This window comes from Ursus maritimus, unplaced genomic scaffold, assembly GCF_017311325.1.
Source record: "Ursus maritimus isolate PB19 unplaced genomic scaffold, ASM1731132v1 scaffold_3, whole genome shotgun sequence".
NCBI lineage: Eukaryota > Metazoa > Chordata > Mammalia > Carnivora > Ursidae > Ursus > Ursus maritimus.
In genome coordinates this window covers 47,135,071-47,157,297 of record NW_024425563.1, presented here as the reverse complement: position 1 = coordinate 47,157,297, position 22,227 = coordinate 47,135,071, and the positions used below count along the sequence as shown (strand labels likewise).

At 48.1% G+C, this 22,227-nt stretch overlaps 1 protein-coding gene and 1 long non-coding RNA gene across 4 annotated transcripts in view; one reads left to right on the top strand and one right to left on the bottom strand.

Moving 5' to 3' along the window:
• Positions 1–109: 109 nt before the first annotated feature.
• The window catches only part of JAZF1 (JAZF zinc finger 1), a 319,574-nt gene continuing 297,456 nt past the window's right edge, over positions 110–22,227 (bottom strand). Inside the window, exons 4-5 of one of the 2 annotated variants that reach the window (XM_040644148.1) lie at positions 8,911–9,080; positions 110–2,469 (exon numbers count right to left, since the gene is read on the bottom strand). In XM_040644148.1, coding sequence (XP_040500082.1) covers positions 2,293–2,469; positions 8,911–9,080 — 347 coding nt within the window. In that variant the 3' untranslated portion in view covers positions 110–2,292. The remainder of the gene's footprint in view (positions 2,470–8,910; positions 9,081–22,227) is intronic. The other variant, XM_040644149.1, reaches the window with a different exon arrangement.
• Positions 2,481–16,172, top strand: LOC121105824. 2 transcript variants are annotated; one of them, XR_005838549.1, is made up of 3 exons: positions 2,481–4,510; positions 13,784–14,029; positions 15,503–16,172. It is a non-coding gene; the product is annotated as an uncharacterized LOC121105824 (long non-coding RNA). The 2 variants fall into 2 exon arrangements; XR_005838548.1 differs by lacking the exon at positions 2,481–4,510 and having other exon boundaries at positions 12,149–14,029.

The following is a 22,227-nucleotide window of genomic DNA, read 5'->3' as shown; positions in this document are numbered from 1 at the left end:
CATTTTCACGTCGCATCAGTTAATTCTGGAACATGCCAACCTTAAAGTATCCCTCCACTATTAGAGTGGTAATGGACACGAATAAAAACAGCGAGCCGTGTTGTTTTGGGTCAGAGGCAGTTTATTTTAAATGTGATTTCATTTACATTTATAAGCAGCTTTTCTTGACAGCAATTTTGATTAAGTTGCCTTCAGTTCTAAAACAAACCTCTGTTGCTTTCAAACTTAATGTGCTCTGTCCCCAACAAAACATATGAAAATATAATTTAAAGCACAGTTTTCACAGACACAGTACAATACATTCACTATACACGGTATAACAAAATATTCCCATCCTTACCTGTTTAGTAATACTGTCACAATGAATAAGTAAATAGAAATTGAATTTGTTTTATAGTTGAAAGAAACTTAACATGCACAATGACTATTTTATGACTGTTTAGCTGTTGAACTACTGATCCAGCCTACAGTTTCTTGCACTAGAAGGAGCGAAGCTAAATAATAAAATTGCTGGCCTAAAAAATTTTGGTCAATTGTAGGTAGATATGAAATATCCAAGTAGGGCCTTCTTATGCACCAACTAGTTGCTTCTCATGTCTGGATCACCCTTTTAAACATAAGATAACACTGTATATTCAGGACTAAGACCACTCTTCAGAGATCTGAGGAAATTTTTAGAGGGCAGTGTCTTTATAGATACTTTTGTGAATCCCTCATTATGAGGGATTCACAACTTAAGAATATAGAAGCTTACCCCATCTGGCCAGCAGAACTGTCTTCCTTTCGAACGGTCTGAAAGATTGAGGAGGGACACTTGCTTCCCAGCTGTTAAGAAAGACTTGCATCCAATGGGAACATGGGAAGAAAGTGGTAAGCAGTTCGAGCTTGCTTTTCACCAGTTTTGTGGGCAGTTAGCCATCTCTGAGCAATTTTTATTGCATAATGAGGCAACTGGTAAACTCTTGCATGTTTAAGGAATAGCACTTGGGAGAAAAGAACACTCAAGGCATGATGGTATTGTTGGTGAGAAAAACTTCAGGAATGGTCCAGACGTAGGTCACTCTAATGGGTCATATTAGTCACTCTTTGACCACCTGCTGCAAGAAGCACTTAATTGTCAGTAAGGCTCAATTTCGTATTTCAGCAAAATGTTTTATAAAGCTAAACAGACATTTCCAGTGGGAATACAGACCTCTACAATGTGATGGAAAAAGTGCCTTTAATTAAAAAAAAAGTCTAAAAACACAATGAGCATGAAGAAGAGGCAATAAGGGATCTTAACAAAAAGGTTCTCTTTGAAACGTGCTTGGAATTTTAATTCTCATTTGCAACCCACAGGTTTGTTAGGGCAGTGGCTGCAAGAATTGGCAACACATAAACTCTGTTGGCAATAGAGAACTACAAAGTGCTTTAAAACTTCACCTAAAGATGAAGATAGAACTAAATTTCACACACACAAAATTTGCACTTAAGTATTTCCTAACATTTTAGGGAAAAGTATTTCACTAAACTGGTATATTGGTCCAGAAATATCAATAGGCATAAACCGAATCCCTTGCACCCAGCAGGCACTCAATGAATGTGTGTTAATGAGTGAACTGAATAGACTACAAAAATGCCATTTATAACACTAAAATGATTGGTAAGTAAGTCAGATGGCAAGATTTTCAGCTTTTTAAGGGGCAAAAGGACTTGCAAGATAATATAAAACACAGAAAGCACACCTTTTATGTATGTTATTTAAATATGAAAATATTTTTAGCATATTATGTTAAACATTCTTATTTATATTTCCATTACCTAAAGTCTTTCTACTCACAAATACTAACTCCATTATGTAAGGCATGGTAACCAGTTTGATAATGAAGGTATTATTTTGGTTTTGAACATAGTGAGTTGATGTGTTGAAAAACTTCAATCACATTACAATCTTGGAAAAAAAAATCTCAGTGCCAGCCCCTCCTCCCCCCAATTGATATCACTGCAATACAACTAAATAATATGCAACATGCCCTCAATTTTATTTTGTTTTGGGGGAAATGTGAAGAACCTAGAGCTTTTTCTGTTTAGCACCTTATATCAAAGTAATGAAAATGGGTATGATGATTACATGTGCAAATGTACAAAATCATTAACTCTACAAAGATACATCATTCCAAAATTACAGAAAAAATTTAAAGCATGCATTTAATTCTTTAAAGGGTTGCTGAATGCTTCCCCTGAAAAAAGGTGGCTGTTTTCAAAATCAGCAACTGCTGGTGAGGATTTCTTGGCACAGTTATGACCAGCATGTTATTGCTGCATCTTCCTGATAATCTCAGCCGACACCGGGGGATGGAAATTGATTGTATGGTGCCGCAGGCCCTGAGCTGTCTTGTAACTCTTACCACAACGACATTTGAATGGTTTGCGGACACGAATCTGTGTTCTGTGACCATTCTTAGCGTGGTACTTTATGCCATTCACATTCTGTGGAGAAGACAAAATATCACCTATTAGATGCGATCAAAAATGTCTGTCAGATGGGGGAAAACCTTGGTGTGGGTCTGGATTGCACATGCACATCCCCCGAATAGCAGGTGTGTACAGCGTAGGCGTCGCGTGAACTCCATTTCAAGCAGTCTAATGGACTGTGCAGACTGGGTCGCAAACTATGCCTCAGTTATTCTGAAAATGAAAGTACTGGCTTCCTCAAATTTTACACGGGATATATAAGACTGTACAAGAAAACACAGTTTGCTCTGCCTAGAACTTTGCTTCCTCTCTGGAAGAATGTTAACAGAAAAACTGTCTTTTCTAAACACAGGGCAATAGAATTCAAGACATCTATAAATCCTTGATACAGAAACACAGCTTCGGGTTTGCTTCCAGACAGCTGTGAGAATGACCTCTTACCTGGAATTTGTCCATTTTCTGCTGTGCATTAAGCCAGTGTCTCTGCCACTATGGGAGCTATTTGCCCAAATCGTGCCCTAGGATAGTTGTGGGCAGACTGGCCCTTAAACTTCAGAAATCTTAGGTTATGAAAGTCGCAGCAACGTTAAGAGTTCCAGACTTCAAAGTGGAGTACAAGCCGAAGTGAAACATTAAATATCAAAATGCTTTCTGGTCTTCTAGTAACTGGTTTTGCTAGTGCCCTAGCATATTCTATGTAAGACTCCATGCCTAGAATCACTCCTGCAGACCTACTATTGTTCATTCCAATTAAATGGTGAGAAAACAGGCATTAACTGACGGAAGATTTCAGTAAGAATAAATGGGAGAGGTGGTATTAGAGCACAGGTCTCAACGACCACGTCAGCTATGGTCAGATTTGGGAACAAGGGAAGAGAAAAGAGAGGGCTTCAGACAAAGTTGTTGAGAACGGATTGCCAGAAGAGTAGGCTGTTTCCTCAAGTATTATATGAATCTGGTCCCACTGAGCCTGGTCCTAGGCCCACCTGAAGGATTCCAACGCAGAGGTTTTGAACTTGACTCGTGAGACGCCCTTGCTGAGCCCCCAGATACAGGGACGCACTGCTGTGGTTTCGTGAGCACGCAGCACACCGCCTGGCCCCTAGGAGATGCTCAGTAAGCATCTGCGAGTGAATTTGTTAGACAACATGGTTCACTGTTCTGAGTTGCCCTTAAAATGTGCTGAGTGGTTATTACTATTTACATTTCCCTTTCATAATGCACATTCATATTTTTTAAAAGTCCTTTGGTAGAGAATCCCACTTGACTTCGTTGAACCCGCTGGGGCCAAACAGCCACTCCAGTTGACTGTGTTCAGAGTTGGACTGACGGTTGTCCACCAAGTCGAAGCACAAGGACAGATACCCTCTTCCCTGAACTTGGCTCTCGGCCTTCACCTTTGTTTCTGTCCCTCGTGCATGTGAGGCAAGGAAACCCCTCACTGTTGTTCTAGAGACATTCTAGGGATAACCTGCTGTGGTGGGACATGGGGAGAGCAGGGACAGGGCAGACTCAGACGCATTAAGACGGTGGGTAGATAGCCCCTGCCAGCCTCCTGCTGTTGCAGCCGTCTCAGCAGAAGCTGAGGGATCTGTGTACCGAGCCTGAGCTGACTTCTTGCTGCAACCGCATGAGACACCCAGACAAGAACCACTGAGCTGGGGCCAGGCAACCCGCAGAACCATGAAAGAGAACAGTTTTAAGCTACTTGAAATAATTAAAGGTTTATGATCATTAGAAAAGCACCATCAGCTTTCTAAGTAACAATATAGTAGGAAGTCTCCTGGATCACAAAAACTAGAAATCTGCATTTATCTGCTTACTAATGCCCCACTTACTAGCTCAACAGATACTCACTGAACACCTAGTAGGCTCCTTTCCTGTAGATGAGGGGTGACTCAGACATTTCATGTCCTTGTTTTCACAGGAACTTGTTGCAAGATGGGTCACTACATATCCAGCTACCTGTGTCCCAGTACCACTGACACTCGTCAGAAAATAGGGGAAACCCAAAATAAAAACATTTGACAAGCAAAAAAGCATGCGACTCCGACAGGTACACGGCTTAAATACTCTATCCACGCCCGAGTTTTTATAATTAATTAGGTGAGGGGAAGTTTGAAACCAGAAATTGCTAAAACCACAAGAAGCCAGTCCATCCTGACCAGATCCTGCATTTGCCAGAAGGACAAGCCCAAGGTTGAGGTGATTTCAGCAGGTCCTGGGGTCTGTTCCCAGCTTAAATATAAACACTGTGTTGTGTGTCTGGCCGTGAGACTGTGAGGAAAACATAGCTAACTCCATACATTTGGTTTATTACTCTGGAAAAATCAGTAAGCCAACTGCACATTTGGAAACACATGGCATTTCCAGGGTTGGCCAAAGAACCTAAAAAACCCCCACATTAACTATCTCTTTGTTGCTGTGATTTACAATGTTCACGAGTGTCAGTGGGGCACCTTTATCACAAACGTTAGTACAAGCTCTAATGAGAATCAAGGTTTGCCCCATCTGTTCATTCACACATAGCAGTGGGAACTTTTACTTTCTAACACTTGGGATTTAAAAAGATTCACTGACATTTATAATTGCAGAGAGATCCTGAAGTTTGGTCTTTCAGAAATATGAATAACAAAAATTAATGGCAGGCAACTTGAAAACCAAATGCTTAAATCCTCTGGTCTCCGAAAAGAGGAAAGGGAATTCAACTTCGGAGGGGCAGGCAAGGGAGAAAGAGGAAGGGGGGGTGGGGCACAGAAGGGCAGTAACAAGAGCGTCTCATGCTGAGTACTTGATGTCTCCTGTCTTATCCAGTACTCGTGTTTTAAATAAACAGACACTCCAAGAAGATAGCGAGCAGATAAATGATAGACCTGGGATGGGAAACCAGGCATGCCTGATTCCACAATCCACACTTCCCCAGAATTCCATGTACCTGAAGTGCTAGGTACTTAATTAATGGGTACAACCAGCTGGTGGCCTTTGAAAAACGTAAAAGTTGGGAAGGACTGGGACAGGTCACTCCATCGGGAGAAAATGGTCTATGAATTACAGTGGTCTGACATGGGGCTACCATGTGGAGGAAAGGGAGGGTCTGACGTCAGGGGGCCATGCAAGGACCGCATCAGTTCATTTCCATGCCACGTTCTACCATCAGGAACTACCTGCCCTGATGACGGAACTACCCGCCCTGATGACGGAACTGAACCAGTCAATGGACAACAAACCATTTAAAGGCGCTTCTCAAAACGCCACTCCACATCAAATCACGGAAACAAAGTCTGGATGCCAAGCAGGGCCATGGTGTCCCTGACTGTATTTGATCTTTGTTGTCAGTATTCAGACCTAAGTACAATACGCGACATGTACCCCTTGATATAAAAACCGTAACTTTCAATTTCCTGCAGGCCTTGATGTTCTGCATAAAGGAGAGAATAAAGTCACAGGGATTTGATGAGGAAGAAAAACAGACGCTGGGATGGGTGGGGGTGGTAACATTAGCGTGGAAAGTAAAGCCACTTGTAACTGCGTGGTGACACCAAGCAGCCCAAGAGCCGAGATGCGAGTCGCTCCCGACTGGACCTAGCGTGGCTGCATGTGCAAGGTCGGGGATGAGCCAGGTGGGAATCACATCTTTTAACTCCCTTTGTTAGAGCAATGTGTGTCCAGTGTAGGCAACTGCCGAAATTTAGAGAATACAAAGGGACATAAAAGAACGGGGATAATCACTAACATCTGAGGTAACCCCTTTCAGTACTTTCCCCATGAGAGACACGAGATTGGGTAATCATTAAGTATTTTTTAGAAAGGATTTCGATGGCAGTACTTTATTCCATTTCCCTATTGTTAAGAATTTAGTATTTCCCAAATTTGTGCTGACTGTAAGTAACATGATGAACATCTTTATCAATTTTTGCATCCCTAGAGATGTGCGTGGGATACGTTTCTAGGAGAATTATGGAGCTAAGGAATATGGACATTTTTTTAAAGTTCTGATTATTTACTGCCAAGTTGCAATCCAGAAAGGTGGTCAGGTATGCCCCCACCAGGGCTTCTGATGGGACCCTTACGAGAGGCAAGGACGTTTAGATCCACTGAGGGGGGAGATGCCTTAAGTGCCCTTGTCTCGGAAAACCAACAGCGACACACCTGCCTGGCTGTGTATCTAGACATCAGAGGCCGAGCTTCCTTCATGGTGCTGAAACATCAGCGTTCCCCACGCAGCGCAGGGACCCTTTCAGAGAAACTTTCCAGGGGACCGTTTGTTCTGTTTTCCAGTTCTTAAAAGTAGCAAAATTCTAACAACTCTAATATTTAAAATTATCAAAGGAAAAAACCTCAAAGCACTTCAACCCATCTTTTAAAGCCATTCCCAATTACCAGCTAGGGGAGCCCTCTCAAGTCCAAAGAAAAGGGTGTGTGGCACCAAGGTGCACGGGGTCAGTTGTTCAGCCCGGAAGGTGTCTGGGACAAATCCAACAATGAGTCATGCTAGTGCTTTAGGGTTCCGGTGGTCAGCTGGGGGGCCCACACTGTCCTCTTCCCCCCACATTTTGCCTCTGTTCCTTTATCTTCAGAGTGTCTACTTGTCCAAGACCTGTGCCTGGTGCTGACAGCGGAGGGGGCCTGTGAGCTGTACAGACCCTTGGGGTGATAGGGGAGTAAGTGCTCTCCAGTGGTATGAACGGAGCATGTGGAAAGGTCAGGAGACAGACTTCAGTCTGTGTGTGGGGAATCAGTCTGGGAAACTGGTGAGGGCTTCCCAGAAGAGGTGGCATTTGAGCTGTGCTTTTGAGAAATGAGGGGAATTCAATGAGAGGTACTGATGCTTCGAGAAGGGAAGGGGGCATCCTAGGCAAAGGGATTAGTAAGGGAAAAAACATGGAGACTCAGCTGTCCTGCTGGGCCCCTCTCCCCTGCCCTACTCAGTATGAAGTCTGGAAAATTAGATACCTCATCTTTTGCTTCCGCAAATGCCAAGAAATGGTGAGAAGAGCTGGTCTGGAGTCCATGCCCAAGAAGCTAACTAGTTAGAGACTCCCTGCCAACAGCGGGCAAGGAGTGAGACAAGAGTGAGCCCTGGGAGTAAGCGACGACATGGCAGCACTTCTGGATTCTGCCTGACCCCACAGCACACCGGCTCATTAGACCTTCCTCAAACCAATTCCCAATCCAGCAACCCCGCAGTCACTACGATGCAGTAATTACACGAGAGAACACCACTGCCCTGCGGCCAGTAACTGCCCAGCAGAAAGGTCGTGCTAGGGAACGTGACCACGCTCCTTGCAAGCAGACGGTTAGAAGTGGTTACATGTTTGTTCTTGTCCCATGTGTCGTGACTGGGCATTCTGGCCCAGAAAAGGAAACTCACACTTCCCTCACGGAACTGGGGGCCACTAACGGCCGCCCGTGTCATCTGTCAGTTGGTGCTGAAGCAGCAGCCTCTGCAGCCCAGGCCTCACTCAATTTTCTTTTTGGCCTTCGGTGCAGAAAGAACACTCAAGTCCCCGTCAACCCAGACGTAGACAACTGCAGGAGAAATTGCTGGAAAGCCAGGAAAAATAACAGAAGACTAATGACAAGCAACCAAGAGACCGGGAGAGAAAGCTGTGAGGAAGGGATGAAGCTGGGGGGAAGGAGGGAGCGCCTCATCCTCTTCAGCCAGAATAAAGGCTGCGGCTTCCCCCCCTCACACGACCCCCCCTTTTTGGGCCAGCCTCAGTCTGGGTCATTATCTGCTCCCTCTTTTAACACCGTGGATGTACATGACATCCCTTAAACAGCGCTTGGACACACAAGAGAAGGCCACGGACGGCCAAGGCCCAAGGAACAGAGCCACAGGGAGAGACGCGGCCTCTGGAGATCAGGCAGGAATCGAGAGAATTCTTGCTATCTAGCTTTCTCCACTTTGAAACAACAAAAAAGGAAACCTCTCTCCAGTGCCAGGGCTACCTTCTGGAAAAATGAGCTAGCTGGGGAATCCCTTTGCTTTCCGGCCTCCCCAGGTAACCACCTGGTTCCCTTTCCTCCTCTCCGCCTTCCACGTCTCCGCCGCGGAAAACAGACGTGCGCAACTGAGTCCCGTTGGGCCCTGAGCAGCCCCTGGGCCCCAGGGGACCGTCACGCCTCTGCCCGGCTTCTGTAAGCCACCTGAACAGCCACCCAATGGAGAAGGTGTCTGGCAAATAAACAGGTGACACCCTTGGTACTCTGATAGGACAGGAGTTTGAAGAACATCAAAAACATGATCCTCCTACCAAAAAACCACCCCCACCGCCCCTTTCTCTTGACCTATAGCTCCCGCCCCGATCAGCAAAGGGAAAACGCTACCAAACACCCGAGCCCAGGGGCCTGCCTGACCCCGGCCTGTGTGTCAGGCTTGCTTCCGAAGTGAGGAGCTGCTGCCTGGTGTTTCCAGTTACCGCAGTCATGCCAATGAGGTGCTGCTGCGTTTACCTTGTATCTCTTCTTACATCCGGGAACCGGGCAGGCAAAAGGCTTCTCCTCCCCTCCGTTCATGCACATGGAGCTGAGGATGGCTTCGGAGCTGATGGCGCTCTCCGTGGTCCAGGACTCGTCGCTGTCCGACTCCTCGTAGTCCACCTCCTCCTCGTCGTACTCGCTGCCTGCAGGGCCAGAGAGGGGCAAGGGCGGTCAGCAGCAGTCCTGTCCTGCGGTTCCCTGCGGGCCGCCCCCCGCCGCCACCCACCGACAGGAGGACTGGCAGGGACCAGATGGGCCACGGCTACGGCCTGGGGGGGGGGGCGTTCCAGACACAAAGGGACCGCCCTGGGGCAGAGACCTGCATTTGCACTTAAGAGACCAGAGGAAGGGTTTCCCAACGATTTGTGGCTGGGAATTTGCGGAGCAAGAGCTTGACCTTGCTTCTGCGGCAGGCCAGTCTGTGCAGGAGGCCCAGACCCAAGATAACCAAGGATGACAGACCCCCCCACCTACAGACACACACACACACACACACACACACACACACACACACACACACACACACAAGCTGTGTCTGACATCCCAGTGCGTAGGATTCTGTCCCCATAGTGTCAAGCTTATCGGCCTAGTAAATGCAAAAGTCTGTGGGAGGGGCTTGTATTTTCCACTGAATTAGGTAGCTACACTTGGGTGGGAAAGCACTTCAAACCTTCTTCTTTATAGCTTGAGCTGAGAAGACCGTGAGGAAATTTGGAACTAAAAGGGGGTTACCCCAAGCCAGGGAGCAGGGGGACACACACACCTGAAGCTCTGAGCCAAACTCATGGTCAGAATACGAAGTTCTAGCTCGTGGAAGAGCGAACAATTCCTGACCGCATCTGTCCCCAGGGAAGGACACCTGTCTCTCCAGCTCTACCCAGCATTCCCTGGGAGCGCGGCTGCTCCATCCCAGTCACGCTGCTCAGATGGGAGGAGGGGATTCGCTTATATTCCCAAGGTTAAGAGCTCTGCTCAGAATGGAGTTAAAAATCTAGTTGACCGACCTCTGTTCAGGACGGTGGGGACGGAGAACCACTTCCACAAGCAGCCACTTTTTGCTCTTTTTTAATGAGGCCCAAGGCCGTTTATTTTGAGCTTTTGCACAATGCAACCCTGAAGGACATAATTCTACAGATCATAAACAGTGTAAAATAATATGTTGACAAGTCTTAATGCATTTACAAGCCCCGCGGAATAAATGGGAATTATAGCACAACATTAATAAGAATTATATGGTAGCAATTACAGTTGTGAAATTCATCCCCCAGGTGTGAGGCTAAATGGCACCAGGGGCCTGCCTGGGTGCCCCATGGTCTGTCTCTGCTACATCAATTATTTCAACACCAAATATTGGCATTTTTATTGGGTTTCATTTTAATAGGCATTAATAAGATTGTTTGAAGAGCCAACTGAGCCAGGCACAAGGACGCCGGCCTCCGAAGCGAACACTTAAAAGGACCCAAGGAGGAAGGAAGGGACCTCGAGCAGACTGAGTGCCTCTCATGCCTCAGGCACATTCGATGCAGTATCTTGCTGAATCAGCGGCCCTGTGAGGTGGGGAGGACAGTCACTTCCCTGAACACCAGGAAATCGAGTCCACAGAGGTTCAAGAGCTTATGAATTTTCACTTGGCTATTCGGGGTTACTGCTTCTCCCCCGTCTTGCTTCCCGGCCGCCAATGCCAGCAGCAATCCGAGGGGGTCCCTTTCAGCCTCCTTTGGGTTGCTGGTTCTTCACCATCGACCACTCAGATGGAATTCAGAGTAGTCTGTTCTGAAGCCCGTTTAGAAACTCTTGGGTGGTGCAGAAAAAAACAATTTGGCAAAAGGAGGTTCTGGAATTAAATGTGGGTTTCAGTAACTCTGCCGTGTTCGGCTATAGCCCCCAGAAAGAAGAGACCCAGTTTGGAAAGGCTTGTACAAGACAACACAGGGGTGTCCTCGGCCACGTTTCCGAGTCTGTGAGCAAATGTCGAGATCTGTTTTTAAGTAGGACATTGTTTAGGACATTTTCCTCTTAAACAAATGCCACATGCTGGTGTCCTTTAAATTGCTTGTTAGAAAACTATAAATGCTATTTCACAAAGCTCCTCCAGCCTGACTTCAGAAAGTTAGAATGACTAATTTACCCATCTAATTGGGCTAATTTGTTAACCTGAATACCAAGAACCACGCAACATTTACAGCTGGGGTGGGGGGAACCTCAGACCAACAGAGGGCTTAATGAAGCCCAGCAGAAGATAAAACTTCAAAACGCCACTGGATCAAAGGAGCCAGACCCTGAGGGCTCGATGCTCGGACACAGTGGCCTGGAGACCAGGCGGCAGCCAGCCCCCGAGGGGCAAGTAGGGGGACCACACAATCCATCAGAGTCGGGACGCCTGTGGGAGCGAACGGCAGCGCGGGGTCGCCGGGCAGAACACGGCACCTTCCCTGGCTAACCGGGCCGGCCCCCTCCGGGCACTGGTATGCCACAGGGTCTTGGGTGCTTTGTGAAACTAACCGTCTCCCTGGGTGGGGATCAAGGAGGACCTGTTTATACTTAATTCTGTCCTATAACAAAGAGCGGTGTGCAGAGCTGGCTTCACTTCTTGGCTGGGCACGTCAGCTGAGCGACCAGCTCCTGTCACCCACCTTCTCTTCTATGAAATGGGCACAAATCTCTTCCTTCAGTTTAAGGATTAGAATTCATGTCTAGAGAACATCTGGCACAGGAGGACCTGCCCATGGTAATTGCTCAAAAAATGGAAGACACCGTAACATCATTTTTGTAATAACACTACACGGACATATTACATATAATATTTTTTAGAAAGGCCTCTTATGAAACCGAACAAAAACTAACAATTCTGAAAGACACGGGAATCTCCACTGGAAGAAATACAAGCGGGGCTTCATATCAAGACAGGTCTGCCACTGACAAGCTGTGTGACCCCAGATAAGTGATGTCACCTCTCTGATCCATAGACTCCTCACCTGTAAAATGGGCCACTACAACTGACCAGCTCTTGAGGTCGTGGTGAAGAATAATGGAGTTCCCTTTTCAAACCAATATACTTAGAACCGTGCCTGGCATATGGTAAGCATCAAAGGAGTATTTGGTACATAAACCAGTAAAATGTCACGAGAGCAGTTTCCTTATTTTATCCACTGTTCCCTTGCTCTTGGGGGTACTCACTTTCTTCAAACAGAAGAGCGTGTGGGGGGGCTCTGCCGCTTATCCTAACCGTACCCCACTCGCCAGCCTGTCGTCAAACAGAGCCGGGAGCAGCTGTGAGGCCAGGCCCACCTCTCGGTCTGCAGCCAGAGGGCCCACGCAGGTGGAGACAGCCCGCGCTGTTCTCCAAAAGCCACATGTGCGCACGTGCCGGGGCCCGCCTGGTGCTAACATCTGCAAAACGGGCCGGCGGGCCCGCGGGGTCCCGCACAAAACATCTGCAGACGACAACCGCTCTTCGTCGGCTTTCAAACACCTCAGGACTCTAGAAGAGCTCCCCCGAAACGACAGTTACAAGAACATCCGGGCCAGTCCTCTCTCTTCCCATTACGGAAAAGCAGGAGGGAGCAAGGCCGGTTCCCCCAGCAGTGGCTTCCCTAACAATCTGACCCTAAAAAACTGTATGAGTGTGTGAATGTATTTATTGTGAACGGCATATGTGTACCAATAGGTTACTGCACAAAACAGATACGCAAAGAAAAGGTTAAGGATAAAAGAGTTTAAAAAGTAAATGTATTAGTAGCTGTAATAGGTATTTTATTAAGTGTAATGGTCTCAGATCTCCTTCCTCTGCGCCCACTGTGGGGCCCAGTGCCCTCCCGGCCGGCTAGAGGGGTCCAGTGGAACACATCACAGCCAGCTTCCAGGCCGGCAGCTTGAAATGAGGCTTCCGATGACCCGGGGGGAGCAGGAGGTGACTGGCATTCATTCACACAGGGAACTTATCCAACACTGGCCACGGGAGGAGCGGGTGACGTCTGACGCAGTGTCTACCCCCTCTCCTATCAGCCTACAGAAGAAGGAGCCGGGCCCCGAGCCAGCAGGCAGCGGGACGACAAGGAAACAAGACAAGTTTCTGGTTCTGAACGACCACCACCCAGAATCCATCACCGTTAATTTTCTGCATAATTTTCTAAACAGAAAAAAATTTTAAAGTATTTCCTTGGTGTCACAGAGTGGGAGGGGGGAGCAAAACCAGTAGCCTACCTATAGTTGTGACTGGGGCAGGGAATGGGGAGGAGAGGATTTTGGAGTATGTGAGTCACAGGAGGAATCGACCCCCCTCATGTGTCCTGCAAGGCTGCCCTCTTAGAAAGCTCTGCTGGGTCATGGAATCCGAATTCTGACAGGAGAAGGAACTCACGGGGCCACCGAACCCCACACTCAGCCGGCCCACAGCGGTCGATGCAGGGGGCCTCTCAGCAGGAACAGGTCACGCTATAGCGTGTCCTCTTTAAACGTCATCTTCCCTCCTCCTCTCCTGTCTCCCTCTCTCCCGGCAAGGGCCCCACTGAAAGGGGTGCAGTGCTCAGTCACAGAACAGAGAAACACCTGCTATGTGCCTTCACCCCCTCCCCACGCTTAATGCTTTGAAGGGCCCAGAGGAAGGCTTCCTCACAACTAAAGAGAAAACCTACAGACCTTAATTAAGAAAAACAAATGAAAGCCACTGGCTGGTTTCGTGGCTCCCAGCCGTGGTCCCCCCCTCCCCCTTGGGGGCTGGCCTGTGCCACCTGGGAAGTGGGCGGTGCAGGAAGACAAGCTGGAGACACTGCCCTTGCGTTTCGAAACAAACGTCGGTTGGCCTGATCAGATTTCTCTATTTGACAAACCCGTTGTTCTCTATTAGAAGAGATACACCCTCGCAGATCTGCGTCTCGACAGGGCCCCGAAACGGAGGAGACGGGCTGGGTGCGGAGCGCACTGGCGGAGCGTAGCCCAAGCAGCCTCGTTGTTCAGACGGTCACGGTCATTGCTTTCGCCGATGCTCCGGTGCAACGCTCCATGGCTGTGAGGGTCCGTCCCAACACGAGTCCCCCCACGGAGTCTGTTCGTCTCCGCACACAAATGGGCAGAAGGAGAAGATTCTAGGAAGGTACTGATGACACAAGAACACTGCCTACTTTTGGTTAGCCTCCTTGTAAGTCATCTGCTCCCCCAATTCTGGCACTTCCTATATACCTGAACCTCTCTGTGTTTACTTGGATTTCTGAATGAAAACCGTAGCTAAGAAGGACACATGCTGTTCTGGAACCGGAAAGAGGCGGGAGCTGCCTCTGCCATCTCGGGTGGGGTGCCTCCTGTGCTGGGAGCGGCGCCGTCCACCTGCCCAAACTTTGTTCCCCCCACTCCGACAGAGGGCAGAGCGGGGCTTCAGGAAGTGAGGGGGGTGCTGGAGCCCACCCAGCAAGAAACAGGCCGACAGCACTGGGACGACTTGGGGATTCCGTCCCAAAGTCTGTGCTCCTTTGATTGGTTTTCAAACTGAGGACCCCCCTATGAGGGAGATCGAGATGTGACACACGGAATGGACCCCTGGGAATCCTGGAGAGGAGGGAATACAAGGCCTGCGGGGAGTGGCGGGCTGTGCCTCAGACACGAAGCAGCGGGACCCAGCCCTCCTGGGTGGCCACGGGCCCTTCTTCCACGGAAGAGCCACAGGGGCTGCTTTATCAGGCTCTTCTCGGTCTTAGACATTATGAATTTTAAAATACCATACAGCAATGTCAGAGTTTCTCTAAGGACACGTAATTTCACCGGGCACTGTCCCACACCGACACTGGCCGCCCCTGCTGTCCCTCAGGCGGAGTTTCCCATGGTCGCCCTGCACAGTGGCACCGTCCCCATGTGGGGGCTGAGCTGGGCAGGACAGCTGCACAGACAGGCAGCCCCCGGAGCCCATCTCGGCGGCTCCGTTCGGGAAGTGAGCACAACCGGGTAGATAGGAGTTCATGAGAAGATGATTACGTCCTGCAGGATTGCCAGAAAAAGCTTACTGGTTGTCAGCAAAGTTAGTAAAAACCCGAGCTGGTCTCATGAATCACGTGAAAACACAAGGCGGTCTAGAGCCTCTGTGTACGTACACACACACACACACACACACACACACACACACACACACACACGCAGAGTCGCCCCCCTGGACCCACATCACCGCCCAGGAGCCCTGCTGAGCGTCTCTGCCAAGCTCACTGTCACTCGCCCCAGGAGCCCCTTCAGATCTCATCTGCCTCCTTCCAACCTCTGCTCACCCCGTTACTCTGTGCACGTGGCCTGCTGGCCATTTCAGCCCCTCGAAGCCATCTCATTCCCTGTATGCATAGACATAAAACATTGACATACAGATAGATAAAAATAAGTCAACCTTTTCCAGAAACCCAATACGCCACATTTTTCCTATAATGCGCAGACCATTAATATTCATGCAAAAGTGATAACTGCAGTGACAGCAAATTAAAACTTTCCTGGGGTGTCAAATTCTGGCAAATACATTAGCTAAGAGTTGCCCCTCTGCCTTATAGATTTATCGTTACAAATCAGCTTTAATTGGTACTGACCCACTTTACAGGAGCTGCTGCAACAACAGTCGAGAAATTGGCAACGTAACGACTTCGATGGAAGACACACTGATGGCCCCCAGGACCACGTGCCGAGCCTTGAAAATGCTTGACCTCCTTGCTCCTGGCCTCAGCTCATTCCTGGAATGTCCTCTCCCCATCTGCTCCTGAACTATGGAAATGGTCCCAGCTCTCCCAGCCAGAAGTACCCTCTCCCTCATAGGACTTAACACTTTCTAACTTATTTGGAGGCACTTGGTCGTTATCTTTGCTAACATGCCCAGGGCTGTGCTTGCTCTTAAGGAGCCAACGACACGTGTTTGTTGAATGAATTAATGAGGAATAGACTTCACGGGTTCTAGCAAAAGGGGACCCAAGATTACAAAGTTTGTACTCTCACGGACCTTCTACAGTCTTGGGAAAAAAGTGAATAAATTATATTACCTGCCTGTTTAAAACTCTCCAATGGCTTCCCATATCAAGGAGCAACCCAATGCCTGATCATGACCTTACTCCATATCATAGTTGTTTGGAATTTTAATATCTGAAGTGTTTTTTTTAATAAGAAAACTTAAATATTTGTGTTTTGTTTAGTGCTAAATTTTACACCTGTAAGTTTATTTAACAAATATTTCTAAATATTCAAATACTATTAAGTAAATTAAAAAAAAATTTTTTTTTAAGATTTTATTTATTTATTTGACAGAGATAGAGACAGCCAGCGAGAGAGGGAACACAAGCAGGGGGAGTGGAAGAGGGAGAAGCAGGCTCATAGCGGAGGACCCCGATGTGGGGCTCGATCCCATAATGCCGGGATCACGCCCTGAGCTGAAGGCAGACGCTTAACCGCTGTGCCACCCAGGCGCCCCAATAAAAAAATTTTTTTAAGTAAGCTTTGTGCTCAACGTGAGGCTTGAACTCAGGACCCCAAGATCAAGAGCTGCATGCCCTACCAACTGAGCTGGCCAGATGCCCCAAAATATAATTTTTTAAAATACAATGCTCTTATACATTTAAGTGTTAATTACAAACCTGGTGAAATTCCACACATCTCAACTAAAACTGTGCCAACTCTACCATTTAAGTAGTTAAGCTTTAAAATCTCTTAAACACAGACAATCAGACAAACGATCGCAATGACTATAAAACCTATATTTAACCTATAACACAAGTTGGTCCTATAGATTTATTTTTTCATGATTTTCATCCTTAGTTTTGACCCTCCTGGGGTTACTAGAACCTGGCAAGACCTACAAGGAACAAAAGCTGATTTTGGCCAGAGGAAGGCAGGGGTTCTGAGTTACTGACCCACTGACACTCGGTCAGGTTCAGGAGTGAGCCTGCATGTCCTGGGCTGGATGCCTGGGATCTTCACTCAAGGTTCACTTGCTCAATAGACAGGATTTTTAAAGCCTGTGTCTTTCTTGCCACATCACGTCTTCAATATAATCACTAGGGGCCTCTGGAGATTGCATCTCCTGGGGAAAAGGCTTCCCTCCCAGGGCACGTGGCTCTTCCCCGCATCTTGCAACCCTCCCTCGCACAGACCCCCTTCCCGTCGTTTGTGACGGGCTGCTGGCTGGTCTCTCCTATGCTCGCCGCAGTTCCTACTTTTCCTGCAACTTTGGGGCTTACTTATAACTCCCTGCCCGTCTGCTGACAGAGGTGGAGAAAAAGAACACGGGTATTTCGTACACAGACATCCACTTCACAGAACACAGGGCCACCTGTGCCAGTGCACCCGGGCAGAGGTGAGAAGAAACACATCCTCTGATTTCCACCGTTCTTCCATTACAGCTACTTGTGGATACACTTTACATTAACTTCTCCAATGTTCGGTATTATTTTGGACTCAATTCACAGACTCAGTTAATGACCAGTCATCACTATATTCTTTGATGCTCAAATGACTACAGCTTGGACGCTGGAAGCCCTTTCAAGTGGTCTCCTGACTTTACAGTATTTTCTGTTATTAATTTACATTTTCTTCTCTTTGACCAAAGTTATCATTGCACACAGTAAAAAGTTAGTTGGATAGTTCTCCGTGGCTGACAATGAAAAAGAGGGGTCCTCTGTCTCCTCCTCTCTCTGTCCTCTTCTCTCCCTGCTCCCCATGCTTACATCTCTCTACCTGGGATTTGTCTCATGGCTTCTAAACAACACGAGCCTACCGTTCCTTTTTGATCCCTATATGCGAGATAAGAATTTTTGTCTTTGGGGCGCCTGGCGGGCTCAGTCGGTGGAGTGTACAACTCTTGATCTTGGGGTTGTGGGTTGGAGCCCCAGGTTGGTGTGGATATTACTTAAAAAGGTAAAATCTTAAAAAAAAAAAAAAAAGAATTTTGGTCTTTTACATATGTCCAAGCCCGCCCTGCACTTCCCCTTCTCTTAGGAGAACTGCGTCATGACATTGGTTTCGTCACTGTTCAATGTTTACATTATCACGACACTGGCCCACTCAATGAACTACGACATTTTTGTTGTCCTAGGAGTTAAGCAGCACATTTCCAGAGCCTATGTGTCCTCCACACCATCCTCATCGTCACAAGGGCAGCTGACACTTACTTGGGGGCTCCCCACATGCCATTATCTCAACAAGGCTAAGAGGTTGCTACTAGGATTATCCTCATTTTACATACAACAGAGGCTCAGAGAGGCAGAGTGCCTGGTCTGAGGCTGCGAAGCTTTTCCATGGCAGAGCAAGGGTTCCACCCTGGCCACCTGGATCTGGCGACTGTGTTCCTAACCAGTATACTGCACTGCTCACTTGAATTCATCTCAAACTCAGCTCAAATGTCACCACCTCCAAGAAGCCAGCCCTGATTACCTGACTACTTCTGCAGGCACAATGTCCTCTGCACTGAGTGCCCTTCTCACAGCACATCCAACTTTCTAAATGATGTTGTTCTTGTCTTTGTTAGCTTTCTTCCTCACCAGAAAGCAAGCTCCGCATCACTGAATTCCTGGAGTCCTTAAAAGTGCCTGGCACACAGTAGGCACTCAATATATATTTGCTGAACAAACAAATGAAAGGCAAGGGCAATGACGTCAGGCTTCCTGACACCCACGCCATGCTGCCCAACTACCTGGTGATGTCACTTGGGGTGGAGGGGGGGTTGGGGGGGAGAGATTTAAGCGTGGGGGCAAAGTGAAGATACAAAGTAATTAGCGATCTGAGATGCAGGTTCCGCTGCTTAACGGCAAATGAGATGCACAAATCCAATTCCCTGTCACTTGCCTCTGCGTTGATTTTTTTTTTAAGCTTTTATTTTTAAGTAATCACTACACCCACCATGGGGCTTGAACTTATGACCCCGAAATCAAGAGTCACACGCTCCACTGAGCCAGCCAGGAGCCCCACTCTGGTTTTTCTGACAAAATCGAAAGGGTTACAGGCAGCTGCACTTCCCACCAGTTCACTGACAAAAAGGGGAGCCCTGGAGAAATGCTTAGGCTGCCCCCCCTCCGCAAAGAACCTGCCAGCGTTGTAAACAGAGCGTAGACTCCGCCAGGAGGGCATAGCCCTACCTGTCACCTGGCCACTGCGGTGTGACTGCCAGCAGGGTGAGGGCGAAGGTGTGTGCGGACAGGTGGTGACTCCCCCTGGCTCCTTCACCCTCCATCGGGAGTGGGGAGGATGTTGCTCTAACTCCATGGGCTGTGCCTTACTTTGAGGTCAAGATCAAGGCTGTAGCAATCAGCATCTTCTAAACACTGGAAATTCAGATTTTAAAGCAATTCCATGAAGCAAGAGCGAGACTGTATTTGAACAGGCATGTTCTCAGAAAAAGATGAAAAGAAACACATAGAAAAACTGGCCCCTTCCTCATTAACCCTTCACTGTTATGCCTCAATCCTTTTCTTCTATTCTGAGACCTTGCGTTCTGTGCTTTTTTGTGACCTACTTGTCCCTAGCTCTGATTGCGTCATTCCCACATCCCCCACCCACCCGGAAGAGTCCTGTCTCCAATGTAGAGCTCCCACTGGGCGTTGTTGATGGTCTGGGTACCCAGTCTCCCGGCTTTTCGTCTTGGTGGGAGGAGAAAGAAATAGCCCCCCAAACAAAACAATGCCATCTCCTCTCTTGCCCCCAGCTCTTGGCTATTTTTCAGGAAAAATGAACAATAAAAAGTGACGTCTTGTACACCTGAAACAAGTGTAACACTGTTGTGTCAACTACAGAAACAAAGAAATGATGACGCGTCCTCAGTACAGCACAGATTTCAGCCGTATCCACCCCCTCCCACTTGTTGCCCGCAGTGAGGAGTTCTACTCTTTCACCTCCGGGGAGAACAAAATGGCGCCTTTTCTCTTGGTCTTCTAGTGGCGGCTCAGGATTCATGGTCATTTAACGTAAAGTTTCTTGTGACAACATTTGAGACCTACTTCGAATGCAGAGTCCTAGTGTTTTTAAACTGTGGACTGTGACCCATAAGCGGGCTGTAAATCAATTTGGTGGGGCAATTAAACACATAAGGATAGAACAGAAGAGAAAGCGTCTGAGTGTCAAGATGTGTTCATTAAGCTTCTGTTTCCGGTGTGTGTCTCAGTGTAAAACAGTTCTCACTATGTGTCACAGCAAAAACGCTTCAGGCCATGTTTGACCATTAGCATCTCGGTTTATAGAACTTCTAACTAAAAGAACCATTTTATCCAGATGAGAAAGTCACCAAACAATTTTAACCGACATTTAAATAGGATGTAAAACAGGCTCAAAGAGAGAAAGGTCATTTCTGGTGACCATCAACAAGGTCTCATGTCAGCTAGCAGGAACCTACACGGTCCCCGAGAAGGTGGGCTGTTGGCAAACTGACCTCAGGACCATCAGGAGGGCGCACATACATGGGGGCCAACGGGTGACAGGTGAAATATGAAGCTGACAGGTGTATGCAATGGGTAGAAAGTATGAGAAAGTATGAGGGCAGTTCTTCCCTGATTCAGGTGTCCTTCAAGACCGTGTGCCACCACCATCTTTTTGAATATTCTCAAGGACAATCTTTGTTTTCAGAGTAGGTGAATCTGGTTCTAAAGAATGGCCCAAGTCACTCACAGACCTTGTGCTGAATCAAGAAGGGTCGTGCATGGCACCCTGGACTCTGCCCGCTCTGTCATCAAGTTGCCGAAGAGAATCGTTCTCAGAGTTTCAAATCTTGCAGCCAAGCCAGCAAGCACGGTGCCTTTGAGGGGTGAGCAGGCCTTCTGGAGCCAATGCTGTGGGCCAGACCCAGAGAATCACAACTGCCCAGAACCAGGAGGGAGCTGGAGCCGAACTCAGAAAGGGGAGATCTCGGTGTGTCCCAGGGCAGCTGGCAGACGCATCTTCCCTCTCACCTGGATGGGCTCACTGGGAGATCACCACCACTGGGCAAGTTCCCCTTGTTCCCTGCAGCGTCCCCAGTACCGAGCAGTTCCCAGCCGGAGCCGGCCTGCGCTTATCTTCATGCAATGAGGGAAATCCACAGCAGAGGCCCCTGCCCCGGAAGGACATTTGCTACATGATACAAATGCACACAGGTATGTGTATGTAATACATACATCTTGTACTTCGTGATTATGCGTATTTAAAACACAGTACGATTTGGATATAACATGAAAGGAAGGACGGTGATGACATCAGGCATTACCACCTGCGAGAAGCGCAGACAAGCTTCATCCTCCGGTTAAATCTGACCAGCCCAGCTACAGCTGAACCCTGTCCGGAGGCTGTGTGGGGAGGCGGGTCATTCAGGGGCTTGGGAGCAGGCTGCCTGCATTAGGATTCTGGCTGTGCTGTTATGGGCTTCCGACCAGTGATTTCACCTCTTTCTACCTCCGTTTTGTCATGGGTAAAACCACAGGAACACTAGAGCTGCCCTCAGAGGGCTGCTGAGAAGACTGTACGATTTCGCACGGAGAGGGTGATCAGATTAATTTCTGGCATATACTTGCGTGCTGTAGCAGCGCTAGCCGGAAATACTATTTTAATGAGTAATTAAAAATTGTCTAGACTTGAAAGAAATGACCAGGGTCAGACAAAGCCTAACAAGAAATCACCTGGTTACAGTCGTCTGCCAAAACCGCACAAAAATGTCTGATTGCAGTTTACATTTCCAGTACAATGGATTAAGATACTGATTTCTAATGCTGTCGGGGGGTGGGGGGGACGTTGATTTAGGATTGCACTGCTGAACTGGTTTTTGTTAGTTCATTCATCACACTGGAGCCCCGGGGATGAAAAAGACAAAGTCTCTCTGCCTGGAGGTGTGCAGTGAGGATGCGGGCACCCCGATGGTTCGCAACCACACTGTGGACTCCTGCGCCGTGGGAATGCCCTGCTTTTCAAAACATCAACTCTGAGGGGCGCCTGGGTGGCTCAGTCGGTTAAGCATCTGCCTTCGGCTCAGGCCATGATCTCAGGGTCCTGGGATCGAGTCCCACGGCGGGCTCCCTGCTCAGTGGGAGCCTGTATCTCCCTCTGCCCCTCACCCCTGCTTGTGTTCGCTCTCTCACTCTTCTCTGCCTCAAATAAATAAAACCTTAAAAAACAAAAGAAACGATGAACTCTGAAGACAACGGGAGCGAGGAGCTGGTCGTGACACAGGTGCGGCCTCCCGTGCAGTGAGCACTGAGGCCCCTGCCAGAGCGGGCTCCTGCCGGCATGTCTCCCCTCCGATCTCGGAAACACAATGTGCGGTGTTCAGAGTGCACACCTCCAGACAGGGTGCACGGCTCAGTGCGGAGGCGGGGGGGGGGGGGG